General features: G+C 40.7%; 1 protein-coding gene across 1 annotated transcript in view; it reads left to right on the top strand.

The window, feature by feature from the left end:
• Positions 1-307: 307 nt before the first annotated feature.
• The window catches only part of LOC133657034 (uncharacterized), a 15,938-nt gene continuing 216 nt past the window's right edge, over positions 308-16,029 (top strand). Inside the window, exons 1-11 of the mRNA XM_062057917.1 lie at positions 308-381; positions 5,863-6,014; positions 6,309-6,479; positions 8,393-8,592; positions 8,675-8,866; positions 8,928-9,115; positions 9,182-9,305; positions 9,505-9,624; positions 9,692-9,784; positions 9,859-10,025; positions 13,917-16,029. The exon at positions 13,917-16,029 is cut by the window's right edge and continues 216 nt beyond it. Coding sequence (XP_061913901.1) covers positions 6,467-6,479; positions 8,393-8,592; positions 8,675-8,866; positions 8,928-9,115; positions 9,182-9,305; positions 9,505-9,624; positions 9,692-9,784; positions 9,859-10,025; positions 13,917-15,786 — 2,967 coding nt within the window. The 5' untranslated portion in view covers positions 308-381; positions 5,863-6,014; positions 6,309-6,466 and the 3' untranslated portion in view covers positions 15,787-16,029. The remainder of the gene's footprint in view (positions 382-5,862; positions 6,015-6,308; positions 6,480-8,392; positions 8,593-8,674; positions 8,867-8,927; positions 9,116-9,181; positions 9,306-9,504; positions 9,625-9,691; positions 9,785-9,858; positions 10,026-13,916) is intronic.

The raw sequence follows: 16,029 nt of genomic DNA on the forward strand, positions 1-16,029 counted from the left end.
ATACCAACATGCAAAAATGACACCAATAGCATCTTTTTCCAGTCCAAGCCGGAAGAGTTGGCAGCTATGACACTGCTTTGCCAGAGAGTAAGATATTAGCGAGGTAGCGAGTACAGGTATAAAAAACAGAGTGTGACTCCAAGAGTCTGATATGATCTCATTAGAAGTGCAACCTCACCAAAAAAGGCCGTGACGCCGATGTCATGGGCAGGAAGCGGCGTCACAAAGCACGGCGGTGTCACAAAGCAGACGCTACCTGCGGTGGGACGTTGGCCTGTGTTGATGCTGAGGATGATGATGAGGATGACGAGGATGATGAGTGTGGCTGTCCAGTGGGGATGTTGAGTTGGCAGAGGAAATTACAAGGAGAGGACAACGCAGGTAGCAAACATTTAGATGACTTGTGCCTTGGTTTTATGGTGACATGGTGCGATTAACACGTCTTGACAACCTCTTTACACTTTGGAAACGTTCAAGACCTTGTAAACGTTGAAGACTGTAAACGTTGAAGACTGTAAACATTGAAGACTTTGTAAACGTTGAAGACTGTAAACGTTGAAGACTTTGGAAACTTTGAAGACCTTGTAAACGTTGAAGACTTTGTTAATGTTGAAAACCTTGTAAATGTTGAGGACTGTAAACGTTGAAGACTGTGTGAACATTTAAAACCGTGTAAACGTTGAACACTGTAAACATTAAACACTTTGTAAATGTTGAAGACCTTGTAAACGTTGAAGACTGTAAACGTTGAAGACTTTCTTAATGTTGAAAACCTTGTAAATGTTGAAAACCTTGTAAATGTTGAGGACTGTAAACGTTGAAGACATTGTGGACATTGAAAACCTTGTAAACGTTGAACACTGTAAACATTGAAGACTTTGTAAACGTTGAAGACCTTGTAAACGTTGAAGACTGTAAACGTTGAAGACTTTGGAAACGTTGAGGACCTTGTAAACGTTGAAGACTGTAAACGCTGAGGACTTTGGAAACGTTGAAGACCTTGTAAACGTTGAAGACTGTAAACGTTGAAGACTGTAAACGTTGAAGACTTTGTTAATGTTGAAAACCTTGTAAATGTTGAGGACTGTAAACGTTGAAGACTTTGTGGACATTGAAAACCTTGTAAACGTTGAACACTGTAAACATTGAAGACTTTGTAAACGTTGAAGACTGTAAACGTTGAAGACTTTGTTAATGTTGATAACCTTGTAAATGTTGAAAACCTTGTAAATGTTGAGGACTGTAAACGTTGAAGACATTGTGGACATTGAAAACCTTGTAAACGTTGAACACTGTAAACATTGAAGACTTTGTAAACGTTGAAGACCTTGTAAACATTGAAGACTGTAAACGTTGAAGACTTTGGAAACGTTGAGGACCTTGTAAACGTTGAAGACTGTAAACGCTGAGGACTTTGGAAACGTTGAAGACCTTGTAAACGTTGAAGACTGTAAACGTTGAACACTGTAAACATTGAACACTTTGTAAACGTTAAAGACCTTGTAAATGTTGAGGACTGTAAACGTTGAAGACTTTGTGGACATTGAAAACCTTGTAAACGTTGAACACTGTAAACATTGAAGACTTTGTAAACATTGAAGACCTTGTAAACGTTGAAGACTGTAAAGGTTGAAGACTTTGGAAACGTTGAAGACCTTGTAAACGTTGAAGACTGTAAACGTTGAAGACTTTGTTAATGTTGAAAACCTTGTAAATGTTGAGGACTGTAAACGTTGAAGACTTTGTGGACATTGAAAACCTTGTAAACGTTGAACACTGTAAACATTGAAGACTTTGTTAATGTTGAAGACCTTGTAAACGTTGAAGACTGTAAACGTTGAAGACTTTGGAAACGTTGAAGACCTTGTAAACGTTGAAGACTGTAAACGTTGAAGACTTTGTTAATGTTGAAAACCTTGTAAATGTTGAGGACTGCAAACGTTGAAGACTTTGTGGACATTGAAAACCTTGTAAACGTTGAACACTGTAAACATTGAAGACTTTGTAAACGTTGAAGACCTTGTAAACGTTGAAGACTGTAAACGTTGAAGACTTTGGAAACGTTGAAGGCCTTGTAAACGTTGAAGACTGTAAACGTTGAAGACTTTGTTAATGTTGATAACCTTGTAAATGTTGAGGACTGTAAACGTTGAAGACTTTGTGAACATTTAAAACCGTGTAAACGTTGAACACTGTAAACGTTGAAGACTTTGTAAACGTTGAAGACCTTGTAAATGCTGAGGAGTGTAAACGTTGAAGACTTTGTGCACATTGAAAACCTTGTAAACGTTGAACACTGTAAACATTGAAGACTTTGTAAACATTGAAGACCTTGTAAACGTTGAAGACTGTAAAGGTTGAAGACTTTGGAAACGTTGAAGACCTTGTAAACGTTGAAGACTGTAAACGTTGAAGACTTTGTTAATGTTGAAAACCTTGTAAATGTTGAGGACTGTAAACGTTGAAGACTTTGTGGACATTGAAAACCTTGTAAACGTTGAACACTGTAAACATTGAAGACTTTGTAAACGTTGAAGACCTTGTAAACGTTGAAGACTGTAAACGTTGAAGACTTTGGAAACGTTGAAAACCTTGTAAACGTTGAAGACTGTAAACGTTGAAGACTTTGTTAATGTTGAAAACCTTGTAAATGTTGAAAACCTTGTAAATGTTGAGGACTGTAAACGTTGAAGACTTTGTTAACATTTAAAACCGTGTAAACGTTGAACACTGTAAACATTGAACACTTTGTAAACATTGAAGACCTTGTAAACGTTGAAGACTGTAAACGTTGAAGACTTTGTTAATGTTGAAAACCTTGTAAATGTTGAAAACCTTGTAAATGTTGAGGACTGTAAACGTTGAAGACTTTGTGGACATTGAAAACCTTGTAAACGTTGAACACTGTAAACATTGAAGACTTTTTAAACATTGAAGACCTTGTAAACGTTGGAGACTTTGTCAATGTTGAAGACCTTGTAAAGGTTGAGGACTGTAAACATGGAAGACTTTGTAAACATTGAAGGATATAAATATTGAAGACTTTAAAAATTGAAGACTTTGTACACATTGAAGACCTTGAATAGGTCTTAAATATTGAAGACTTGGTAAACGTTGAAGACTAAATATTGAAGACTGTAAACATGGAAGACTTTGTAAACATTGAAGGATATAAATATTGAAGACTTTAAAAATTGAAGACTTTGTACACATTGAAGACCTTGAATAGGTCTTAAATATTGAAGACTTGGTAAACGTTGAAGACTAAATATTGAAGACTGTAAACATGGAAGACTTTGTAAATGTTGAAGACCTTGTAAACAGTGAAGACTTAATCATCGTTGCAGACTTTTTAAAAGTTAAAGACCTTGACTTTTGTCAACATTGAAGGCTGTAAACATTGAAGACCTTGTAAATGTTGAAAACGTTCTAAACGTTGAAGACTTTGTAAACATTGAAGGCTATAAACATTGAAGACTGTAAATATTGAAGACCTGGGGCCGTACTTATCAAGCTTCTTAGAATTACTCCTAAGAAGTCTGCTAAGAGTTGACTTAAGAGTAAATAAATTATTCGCTGAAAGCTGCTCTTAAAAGTTAGTTATCAAGCGTCTTACTCACACTTTCAGCGAAGTGTAGGACTGAATCTTAAGTGTCACACTCAGAGCTGAATTACGACATTACTATGTGCCGTAAACGGAATTTTAGGTGACGTCATTTCTGTGTCCATAGAAATGACCAATCACGGAAGGGAATCCGTTGTCTAAGAATAAAGAAATATCTTGGAAATATTTAAGTGGACAATGGGAGTGTATATTTTGACAATAAACTACAAAATAATACAAAACAAACTAGTCCCCGCCGGCACTCACGCTACCGCTCCCTCTCTTCTATCGCCCACACACTCACTGACGTCACCCGATCACCTCACGGCCACACACATACGCTACTGTCATAACATTTTCTTTCCAATTCATTAATTAGGCAACTAATTTGAAACTGGTGTGGGTGTCTCTATATATACTAGCCCACTGCAGACACATGCAGAAATCAACAAGGAATCGAAAAGTATTAAATCTGTGACAAAAATAATATCCGCTCTGTCTAAACGATACGTTTGATCAGCTGCTCGTCATCAAAAAAAAAAAAAACCTTGTTCCGTTCCCTGAACGTTCGCGCACGTCTCTCTCGCCTCAGTGCCATCCCCTGCTGGCAACTCCTAACCACTTAAGACACCTCTGAAGGTCTCTTAAATATCGTGGAGAGTAGGAGTGATTCTTAGACTTAAGAACGTTGAAAAAAAGCTTTTTTTTCTTAAGTTTGAGAGTAGGACTAAATTTCGCAAATTCTCAGGACTTAAGTGTAAAATGGCACTCTAAGAAGCTTGATAAGTACGGCCCCCGGTAAACGTTGAAGACTTGGTAAACGTTGAAGACTTGGTAAACGTTTAAGACCTGGTAAATGTTGAAGACTGTAAACATTGAAGACTGTAACATGGAAGACTTTGTAAATGTTGAAGACTATAAACATGGAAGACTTTTAAAAGTTGAAGACTGTAAACATTGAAGACTTTGTAAACATTGAAGACTGTAAACGTTGAAGACTTTAAATATTGAAGACTGTAAACATTGAAGACTGTAAAAGGAATGTTGAAGACTGTAAACATTGAAGACTTTGTCAACGTTGAAAGCTGTAAACATTCAAAGCTGTAAACATTGAAGACCTTGTAAATGTTGAAGACTTTCTAAACGTTGAAGATTTTCTAAACGTGGAAGACTTTGTAAACATTGAAGGCTATAAACATTGAAGATTTTATAAACGTTGAAGACTTGGTAAACGTTGAAGACTGTAAACATTGAAGACTGTAAACATGGAAGACTTTGTAAACATTGAAGACTTTGTAAACGTTGAAGACTTTTAAACGTTGAAGACTGTAAACATTGAAGAATTTGTAAACATTGAAGAATTTGTAAACATTGAAGACTGTACACGTTGAAGACCTTGTAAACGTTGAAAGCTGAAAACATTGAAGACCTTGTAAACGTTGAAGACTTTCTAAATGTCGAAGACTTTGTAAACATTGAAGGCTGTAAACGTTGAAGACTTTGTAAACATGGAAGACTTTGTAAATGTTGAAGACCGTAAACATTAAAGACTTTGTAAACGTTAAAGACTTGTAAACGTTGAAGACTGTAAACATTGAAGACTGTAACTGTTGAAGACTGTAAACATTGAAGACTTTGTAAACGTGAAATACTTTTTCAACATTGAAGACTGTACACATTGAAGACCTTATAAACGTTGAAAACTTGGTAAACGTTTTAGACTGTAAACATGGAAGACTTTGTAAACGTTGAAGACTGTAAACATTGAAGACTGTTAACGTTGAAGACTGTAAACATTGAAGACTGTTAACGTTGAAGACTGTAAACATTGAAGCCTTTGTAAACAAAACGTTGAAGACTGTAAACATTGTAGACTTTGTAAAAGTTGAAGACTGTAAACATTGAAGACTGTAAACATTGAAGATTTTGTAAACAAAACGTTGAAGACTGTAAACATTAAAGACTTTGTAAACGTTGAAGACGGTAACCGTTGAAGAATTTGTAAATGTTGACGACTAAACATTGAAGACCTTATAAACCTTAAATACTTTGTAAATATTAATTAAAGACTTTGTAAAAGTTAAAGACTTTGTAAACATTGAAGAGTTTGTAAAAATTGAAGACTTTGTAAACATTGAAGACTTAGTGAAAGATAAAGACTTTGTAACTGTTGAAGACTCTGTAAAAGTTGAAGACTTTGTAAAAATTGAAGACTGTAAACGTAATCCTTTTACCTTCTGGATTCTTGGGTTTTAAAGCAGGAGGTGTCAGAAAAGTTACCACAGGGATAACTGGCTTGTGGCGGCCAAGCGTCGGCTCTTCCTATCATTGTGAAGCAGAACTCCCCAAGTGTTGGATTGTTCACCCAATAATAGGGAACGTGAGCTTTGTTTAGACCGTCGTGAGACAGGTTAGTTTTACCTTACTTATGATGTGTTGTTGATATATATATTTTTATATATATATATAAATAAATAGCCTGGCCCCTGGCCAAATTCTTTTAACACAATGTGGCCCCTGGGTTCACAAGTTGATAGTAGATAAACAATGAGTGTTGTGAGGACAAGACAACAAAAGAGTAGATTTGCTAAGTAGTAGAGTGTAGCTAAGCTAGCACACACTTCTCAGACTATGATAGCCACATGTAGTTTCCCCGTCCGACAAAAATGGCTTCTGAACTTTCCTAATTTCTCCTTTTTTACAGAAAAATGTCAGTACAGTAAAAAGCCACATTTGGAGTCCTCATTTCCAGAAAGTTGGCATTGAACTTTTAGCTAGCTAGCTAGCTACCGCTGAGCTGAGGCAGAGTGACCGACAGTCAAGGCAAAGCTAATTCCCAGATGGCAGAAAAGTGGAACTGCAATGAGTTTGACAGGTGAGCAATCAGGCTCTCTGGCATCGATTAGTTTAGCCTGTGCAAGACTTTTGTGAAGCTGTTGTTATTCAATGGAATTTTTCGATTTTTTTACAGACATTTTTTCATCCTCATGATCCTAAAATTACGAGACAAAGTGTGTCCCCTGACAGCTCAATACAGACCGCGTACTTTTGTTTCTAAATACATAACGATTCAGTTTGTGATAATTAGCTTGTTCGAGGTGGCTAGCAATGGTGCTAACAGGAGTAATCCATTTTGCCTCCAAATCACTCTAAAATTGCATCCAAAAACTGCCAACAATACTCTTTTTACATCTCGTGACCGCAATTGTCAGAAAAATTGTATGTAAATTATCAAAAAACTTCCCGTTCTCTGAGTTCCAAATGAACAGAGAAGAGGCTGTCTTTGTTGCACCAAGCAAAGGCTTGGAAAATTCCATTGTGTACGATGGGTGGAGACGGGAGGGGGTTATCTATTGTCATCGAAGACTTGCCCAAGCTGAATCCAGGACCAGCCCAAGCCCGATACAACGCTGATTATACGTACATTTCCTTTAAAAGTGACTTTGTTGCAAAATTGTTGTATTTGTAAATTGAGACAACGTTGATGTCTAACGTTGGATCCACCAAATTTGACCAAATGTCAATGGTCAAATCAACGTTAGAACCCAACAATTATTAAACGTTGTCAAAAAGCATTGTTGTGTCAACGTTGTATTTGTGTTGTAGAGTATTGGTTAGGAAATGACCGAATTTCAATGGTCAAGTCAACGTCAGAACACAACATTGATTAAACGTTGTCAAAAAGCATGTTGTTTCAACGTCGCATTTGTGTTGTAGAATATTGGTTGAGAAATTACCACATTTTAATGGTCAAATCAACGTCAGAACCCGACTTTGATTAAACGTCGTCAAAAAGCATGTTGTTTCTGTCAGGCTTGTCCCTGACAGTTTGGTCAAGTTTTATTTTTTTTTCTGTGTTTGTTTTATTTCCTGTCAGCACTCTTATTTTGGTTCAGTTTGCTGTTCCTCTCTGAGTGCTGTCCCCTCAGCTGTGGCTGATTGGCACCAGGCCACACCTGGTGTCAATCAGCCAGCTGCTATTTGAACCTGCCTTCCCATCCAGTCTGGGCTGGATTATTCTGTCACGTAGTGTTGGTGACGAACCCCAAGATGCAGAGAAGGCGGCAGGCTTTGTCCAGGAAAACATGATTTAATGTTCATAAAATAAAGGTAAAAACACAAACCAGGAACTAGGAATAGCCAAAAACTGAAAATAGGAACCAGCAAACAGAAAAACTGGAAACAGCTAATGGCTAACAAGAAAACACAAAACAAAAGAGCTAGGAGAAAGCAAACTACAAATAGCTAACAGGAACAGCTTACCGCTACGACGACAGGTACAAGGACAAGTAGTAGCACGACAGGTAGTAGCTGTAACGACCTACACGACAGGTAGGAATGACAATCAGGTAGACACTACAATAATCCAGCACTGACTGGAGAGGGAGGCAGGTTCAAATAGCAGCTGGCTGATTGACACCAGGTGTGGCCAGGTGCCAATCAGCCACAGCTGAGGGGACAAAGCACTCAGGGAGATAATCAGGAAATAACCAAAATAAGAGCGCTGACAGGAAATAAAACAAACAGAAAAAACTAAAACTTGACAAAACTGTCAGGGACAACAAGCCCGACAGTTTCAACGTTATGTTTGAGTTGCTCAACGTCAGGACCTAATTCAACAAGTTCTCAACGTTGTTTCAATGTCTCGTGCCTGCTGGGATTGAATTTCTCAGGGACGCACTAAATTCGCTACCTGTTGGTCCTGGGGACTCACTACGCTGAAAACCTATCAACATGGTGTGAGAGTACGAGCAGTTCACTAACCTTCACGTGTGTTGGCGTCTCCAGATGTCAAGTGGGGGTCGCCACCCCCAGTCCCAAAGACGGTAGGGGTCACAATCTTTGTGAACACTAACGCCAACAACTACCGCATCCAGAAGATCCTCTTCGAGGGCAAATTCTCCAAAGTCTTTCAGTGCGCTAACCTGTCCACTGGAAAAGATGCGGCCCTCAAAGTGGTCACCAAACAGAGGGGCGCTAAACTGGAAGTAGGCCACCCAATCCTCGACTCGACGTGGTTTTGTTGTCCTCTCAAGCAGCTGACGTCAACCCTGTTTCTTTTCTCTGCAGCTTGATATGCTAAAAGTTGTGAACGTTCTTGACCCGGAAAAGAAGAACGTTGTGCGCTTCTTTGAGACGTTCACATTTGAGGGTTACACCTGTCTGGTCTTTGAACTGCTGGACATGACCTTGTACAACTTGATGAAGAGGAAGAACTGGACCACACTTTCTCTTGTGGAGATTCGGCCCATCGCGCATCAGGTCAGTCTATAGTACACAAACGAAGTAAGTACGTTCCCAACTATTGATGTCTTGCTGCTAGCTGCTGACTGCCTTAGATGCCCTGAAAAGTCTCGGAGTCATCCACACCAACCTGAAGCTGGACAATGTCATGCTGGTCAACTACCAAGCCAAGCCCACCAGAGTGAAGCTCATTGGCTTCGGCATGTCCCGCACCATATCTGCGGCGCCAGCCTTACTTGGTAAAACCTGTCAGGCTCTGGGCTACAGGTAGGTTTCGTTTCGGGACTCACGTGGCCACGTCACTGAGCACATCAAAACTTTGGCAACCCTCAGGGCACCTGAAGTTATCTTGGGCCTCCCCATCTCTGAGGCCATTGACATGTGGTCTCTGGGCTGCCTGCTGGCATTCTTGGATCTGGGTCAGTACCTGTTTGGAGGAGATAACAATTCTCTGGTTGTAAGTACTGCATTTCACACATGCCGGTCTTTCAGGATATTCATTTAGAGTCAGGGGTCCATTGTCTTAGTTTTATACTTTTCTGAATTTACCTGTACCTTGGTCACTTGCAATAATGAAACGTTCCTCCTCGAAGTGATCCCACATGTTAGACTTGAGTATGTTAGCTTTGTTGTGTTTCTGTACGTTCTCTGTCTAGTTGAAGTACATGGTCCAGATTTTGGGTAAAATACCTGACCACCTCCTCTGTGCTGGCCTGCACACCCACCAATACTTCAGGCAAAACAAGGATAGTTTTTTCCCAAAATGGCAGCTGAAGGTATTCTAGTCACCTTTTTACACACGGTTTCCCGTGTTTAGGCTGAACATTACTATTTTTGCTTTAGACCGAGGAGGAGTACAAGGATAAGAACGGCGACTGGATCAGTTCTGAGTCTGTGGTGGTGTTGCGTCTAAACAGCTTGGACGAGCTTGTCACAGTAGGTGGTGGATTTCTTTCAATCGATGCACACTGACAGTCTGACAAGATAACCACCATCCTCTCAAATGTTAGTTCCATGAAAAGAAAAGAAACTCCATCATACTGAAAGATCGGAGAGCATTCGTAGACTTCCTCAAATGTCTTCTTCAAGTGGACGTTGAGCAAAGGATCAGTCCAGAGAAGGCGCTCCAACACCCGTTTTTGACCATGGACCATCTGCACCACAGCAGGCGACTCTAGTAAGTGTTTCTGGAACTTTTGGCCAAAAATACTATACTGATTTTTCGGTAGTAACTGCAAAATACAAAAGGTTTTGCTGACATCATGCAAATTACAGAGACGGCGCTCCACCGGGGCTAGGGGAGGCTATAACCCCGTCAGAAAGCCCTATTTGCGCCCCCACCGCACTTTAGGGCCCTATTGCAGTATGCAAAACCAACTTTTCTCATCTAAGTGTACCTGATTTTGTGTATTTGGGATCTGCATAAGTCCCAAAACTTGGAAATCAAAGCGTGAAGGCATTGCCGAGTTATTTATAAAACGATCTTGCCTACCTTCATACGTCCTCCAAAGGAGCCGTTTGGAATTTTCCCTAATTGTGATGTCCCCGGATTATCCATACATGGCAAAAATAGAAGCCAGATAAATAAGACCACCCACAAGACGGGACAGCTTCGTGGCAGCCAATCGACTGCGCGGGTTCGTCTTCGAGTGTCATAACGGGGGGGGGGGGGGGGTTGCAGCTTACTGCGAGGTTTGTTCTCCCAGGATGCAAACAGACTATTCCGGACAGGACTTGAAGGTAGGAACATATTTATTGATTAATTAATTCTACACAGCACAAAAGACAGGAACTAAAACAAAAGGAAAGTGTGCCGTTCGCACGAGAGGCTAAAGAACAAAAAAAACTTAACGCAGGAAACATAGACGCTAACACTTAGCATGAACTATGGACATAGAACAAACAAGACTTACTGTGGCATGAAACAACTAACATAGCTATGGCATAGCACAACATGAAACTGTGGCATGAAACCAATAATGACGCCAGGACGACTGACTGGCAAAGGTGGGCTTAAATCATGTCTCTTGATTGGAAACATGTGCGTGTCCCGAACACCAGAGGCAGGTGAAAATCATAAGTCGCCATGGTAGCTAAAACAAACAAGGGTGCACACAAAAACAGGAACTACTGGAGTCTAAAACTAACAGAACATAACAAAAACATGATCCGGACCACGGATCATGACATCGACAAGCCTATCACCGGGCTGAGTCCATCTTTTTGTGGCCGATCCCGCAACCTGGGGTCCATCTTTCGAAGAGCCTGTTAAAATGTCCAGCTCTATCACAGCATGAATGCAAAACATTGTTTCTAAATGCCCAGAAAAGTGGTAGACGTGTGCTGCATGTTTGAAAACATCGCAAAATGCCACAGGTGAGGAGCATGATAGCATTAAAGTGCAGGAAATGAGAGTGTCTGCGAGGTGATGCCCTGCATAGTACACGCAAAATACTCATTTATATAGGGCGATCTGCACCACTTTACGATCAGTCTTAGTATTAGTACAAGCTCAGGGTGTCACAGAAAAAAATTGGTTTTGGAATTTATCGCGATTCGTATTTGTAACGATTCTTAATCGATTAAAAATAAATCAAAAATCATCTAAAAAAATTGAGAGTTTTTAAAAAGTTTTAAATCTGTCCTGTCCAGCCACTCAGACAAATCCTATTGTTGATGTAGATCAGGGGTCGGCAACCCGCGGCTCTTTAGCGCCGCCCTAGTGGCTCTCTGGAGCTTTTTCAAAAATGTATGAAAATGGAAAAAGACGACGGGAAAAAAATATATTTTTTGTTTTAATATGGTTTCTGTAGGAGGACAAACATGACACAAACCTCCCTAATTGTTAGAAATCGCACTGTTTATATTAAATATGCTTCACTGATTCGAGTATTTGGCGAGCGCCGTTTTGTCCTACTAATTTTGGCGGTCCTTGAACTCACCGTAGTTTGTTTACATGTGTAACTTTCTCCGACTTTCTAGGACGTGTTTTATGCCACTTCTTTTTCTGTCTCATTTTGTCCACCAGACTTTTAACGTTGTGCATTAATGCACAAAGGTGAGTTTTGTTGATGTTATTGACTTGTGTGGAGTGCTAATCAGACATATTTGGTCACTGCATGACTGCAAGCTAATCAATGCTAACATGCTATTTAGGCTAGCTATATGTACATATTGTATCATTATGCCTCATCTGTAGGTATATTTGAGGTCATTTAGTTTCCTTTAAGTCCTCTTAATTCAATTTATATCTCATGACACACTATCTGTATGTAATATGGCTTTTAATTTTTTGCGGCTCCAGACATATTTGTTTTTTGTATTTTTGGTCCAATATGGCTCTTTTAACATTTTGGGTTGCCGACCCCTGATGTAGATGATCTATATCTGCTGTACAGATTTACTTTAGAAAAGAGAAGTGTTGGATACTTCTCTTGTTGTCTTATTTGTATTTGACTTTATTAAATGTTTGTGTAGAATATTTTAAACAAAACCAGCTTTCTTTTAAGCAACATTAATCAGAGCTGTTTATCTATTTAATGGAGGAATGTAGTTCATCATGCAACTGGCCTCTAATGTTATTGAAAAAGTAATGATTTTGAATCAAGAATCGTTTTGAATTGAGAATTGATTCTGAATCGAATCGTTACCCCCAACAATCAAATTGAATCGTCTCTACGCAGAGTCTATTCGTGCTTATGGAAGTGATAAATGTTGAGTTGCACATTCTCTGGGCTTGTGGAGGTGGATACTCACCTTTCACTGTATGGGCTTGTGGAGGTGTATACTTCACCTTTCAGTGTCTGGGCTTGTGGATGTGGATACTTCACCTTTCAGTATCTGGGCTTGTGAAGGCGGATACTCACCTTTCATCATATGGGCTTGTGGAGGTGGATACTTCACCTTTCAGTGTTTGGGTTGTGGAGGTGGATACTCACCTATCAGTGTCTGGGTTGTGGAGGTGGATACTTCACTTTTCATTGTCGGGGCTTGTGGAAGCGGATACTTCTCCTTCCATGACCCTTGTACTTAATTACTGAATAAATGTATAACGCAAAACACACTCCATTCTTTCACCCTTAATGCTTTCCTCTAATCACTAAACGTAGCGACAAAGCCTCTAAATTGACAACGCAGTTGTGTCGTATTCTCTGGCACATGAGGTGTGTTGTAAATCCGAAGTTACGATGCGTACCACACAACTTGCAGTATAATTTGTAAATAAATATACGGGGAACACTGACATGTGTGTGGGTGAAGGAGCGTACAGTAGCTTGAAGGTACCAGACATGGTAGAGAGGAAAATGTATTGAACAATTTTCTTATTTTATAACATTGCCATAATTAAATATTCAGATTACAATTTAAAATGTATTAAGCGTGCAGCTGTAACCTGAACATTGACTTGTTTCAAGAACGCTTACCTTTACAACAGACTGGAGGTTGTACTTAGACTCAACTGAAATCCGGTCTTTGTTGGTCAAACCTAACCTGACCCTCGCCATGTCCTTGTAGTTCGCTGAGCTCCACACAAGGATCTGAGCTCGAGGACATTGCAAACTCCTTCAGGATAGCAAAAAATAATGAACCAATCAGGATCGCCGGGCGGGATTTCGTAGATGTGACGTAGCGCTGAAGCGACTGTTTGATTCAAACAACAATGGCGGCACGTCGCGAGGAGTCATGTGCGGACATTGATTCTGCTATTGCAACTGTTTTGTCGAATCTATCGAATATTAATTCTTTAAAAGGTGGACTGAGAACGGTTTTGAAGGCATTTATTAACTTTTCGCTCTGTCGTTATCCAATATGTCGGCTGTTCTGTTTTGAATTTCCCAGCGTCGCTCTCATCGTCACGGGTTGATTTCGATGTGAGTGGTTGATGTAGCACGTCATTCAAGATAACGGACAAGTGGTTTATCTGAAATACATCTCCTATTGAGAAGTCCCAGATTCTTGTGCGGAGCTCAGCAAACTACAAGGATCTGGCGAGAGTCAGGTTAGGTCAAACCACCCTGGGACAGATATGTTTTCTTAATACTTTTTGTATTTTCTTGTTCTTTTTCAGCTTCTTAAAAAGCTATTATGAAATGAAGATGCTGGAAGAAGACTCTCAGCCTGAGGACGTCATAGGCCGCACACATGCGGCCTGTCCAACTGGGGACACTAAGGGTGCACATGACCAAAGTCCATACGAGGACTCACTGCCCACTGACAGTGCACGTGATCAGGATTCGTATGGGGACCCACTACTCACTGGTAGTCTACGTGAAGAGGGTCTGTATGAAGTCCAACTTCCCTATGACAGCGCATGTGAGGAGGTTGCAGATGAGGAACCACTGCCTACTGACAGTCGAGATGATGAAGGTCCATGTCCACTTCCCACTGAAAGTCCACTCAATGAGGGTCTTCCCTTTGACAGTACAAATGCCGAGGGTCTGAACGAGTATCCACTACCCTCGGACGGGCCAGGTGAGCAGTGTCACTCTGAAGAACCACAATCTACTGGCAGTCCACATGAGGACCTACTTCTCCTTGGCAATCCACTTGATAAGGATCCTGATAAGTATTCACTGACCACAGAAAGTGCCCATGAAGAGGGTCTTTGTGAAGACCCACTGTCTACTGATAGGCCTAATGCCAAGGGTGAGAATGAGTATCCACTTCCCTCGGACAGTCCAGGTGAACAGCGTTGTTATGAAGACCCACAACCCACTGACCTACTTCTCCTTGGTAATCCACCTGAAAAGGATCTTGGTGAGGACTCACTGCCTGCAGAAAGTTCCCATTTTGAGGGTCTTCGTGAGGACCCTCTGCCAACTGACAGGCCTAATGCTGAGGGTGAGACTAAGTATCCACTTTCGCCGGACAGTCCAGGTGATCAGGGACGATATGAGGACCCAATGTCCACTGACAGTCCACATACTGATTGTCAAGATGATGACCAACTTCTCGCTGTTGATGAAGATCCATTTGAGGACCCACTGCTCACTGACCGTGCAAATCATAAGGGTCTGTATGAGGACACAATGCCCTTTGACTGTGCACTTGATGAGGGTCCACATAAGGACCTACTGCTTACTGATAACGCATGTACCGATGATCCGTATGAGGATCCACAGCCCGCTGTGCTTGATGAAGGTCCACATGAATACACTACGTCTGCTTGTGATGTCATGCATCACCAAGGTCCAAGCGAGGACAGACCACCCGCTGACAATGAAGGTCAAGGTCTATGTACAAATTCATTCCATTCACCTGGGCAACATTTCAGTCATCAAAGGTGTATTGATCACAGTTTACCTGATCAAGGCCCATGTGTGGAGACTAGCCCCAAAGTTCGCTCTTTTGCTCGAGTTCCTGTTGGTCAAAGCCCTTTCAAGCAAACTCTGCCCAATGACAGTTCATGGACTAAGCTGAAGACTATGTGGCTAAAAAATATCAGTCATCTCTTTGGATGCATCATGATGACTACAAAGTCGTCATCTCGTCAAGGTGACCCTGATCAGGAGTCCAACAGTCAAAGTCCATGCCAGGACAGAACTCCCAGGTGTGGTGTGTGGGTTTTGCCAAAGAAAAAAACAATTAACAAAATTTTACGTTTTTTAAGAAGGATTACCAAGAAAAGAAATGCTTCGTCTTGTCAAAATCCCCCTGATTGGGCAAAAAACCCTGAAGACTTGAGTAATGTTACAGATGCTGTACCTGGTAAAAGGTTAACTGATCTAGACTTAACTGTTAAAGGTACAGACTTAACTGTTAAAGGTCCATCCCAGCAGGAATCCCAGAGTCAAGGTCCATGTAAGGAGAGTGAAACTCAAGATCCAATATGTTGGGAAAAAGTTCTTACCGAAGGTGGAAGTGACAAGCCACAAAAATGCAATTCACTCGGCAATATCAGGAGGATCAAAGTTAACAAAATTCATCCCACTGGATGAAAGTCAAAAGAGGTGCCAGCTAAAAACTCATGTCATCAGTTCCACCTTAGCACCAATCCAGACGCCCATGAGACAAGGTGGCCAAGACTCGGAGCACATCCATGGTTCACTTTCAGCACCAGCAGGTCTGACCACTACTTTTGAACCTCCTGTAATCTAGCTGGAACCTCTAAAGACTTTAAAGATGGAACGTCTGTCGAGTATAGTGTTTTCTCAAATAGTGGGACCTGAAGCCCCCGCAGG

This window comes from Entelurus aequoreus, linkage group LG09, assembly GCF_033978785.1.
Source record: "Entelurus aequoreus isolate RoL-2023_Sb linkage group LG09, RoL_Eaeq_v1.1, whole genome shotgun sequence".
In the NCBI taxonomy this organism is placed as follows: Eukaryota; Metazoa; Chordata; class Actinopteri; order Syngnathiformes; family Syngnathidae; genus Entelurus; species Entelurus aequoreus.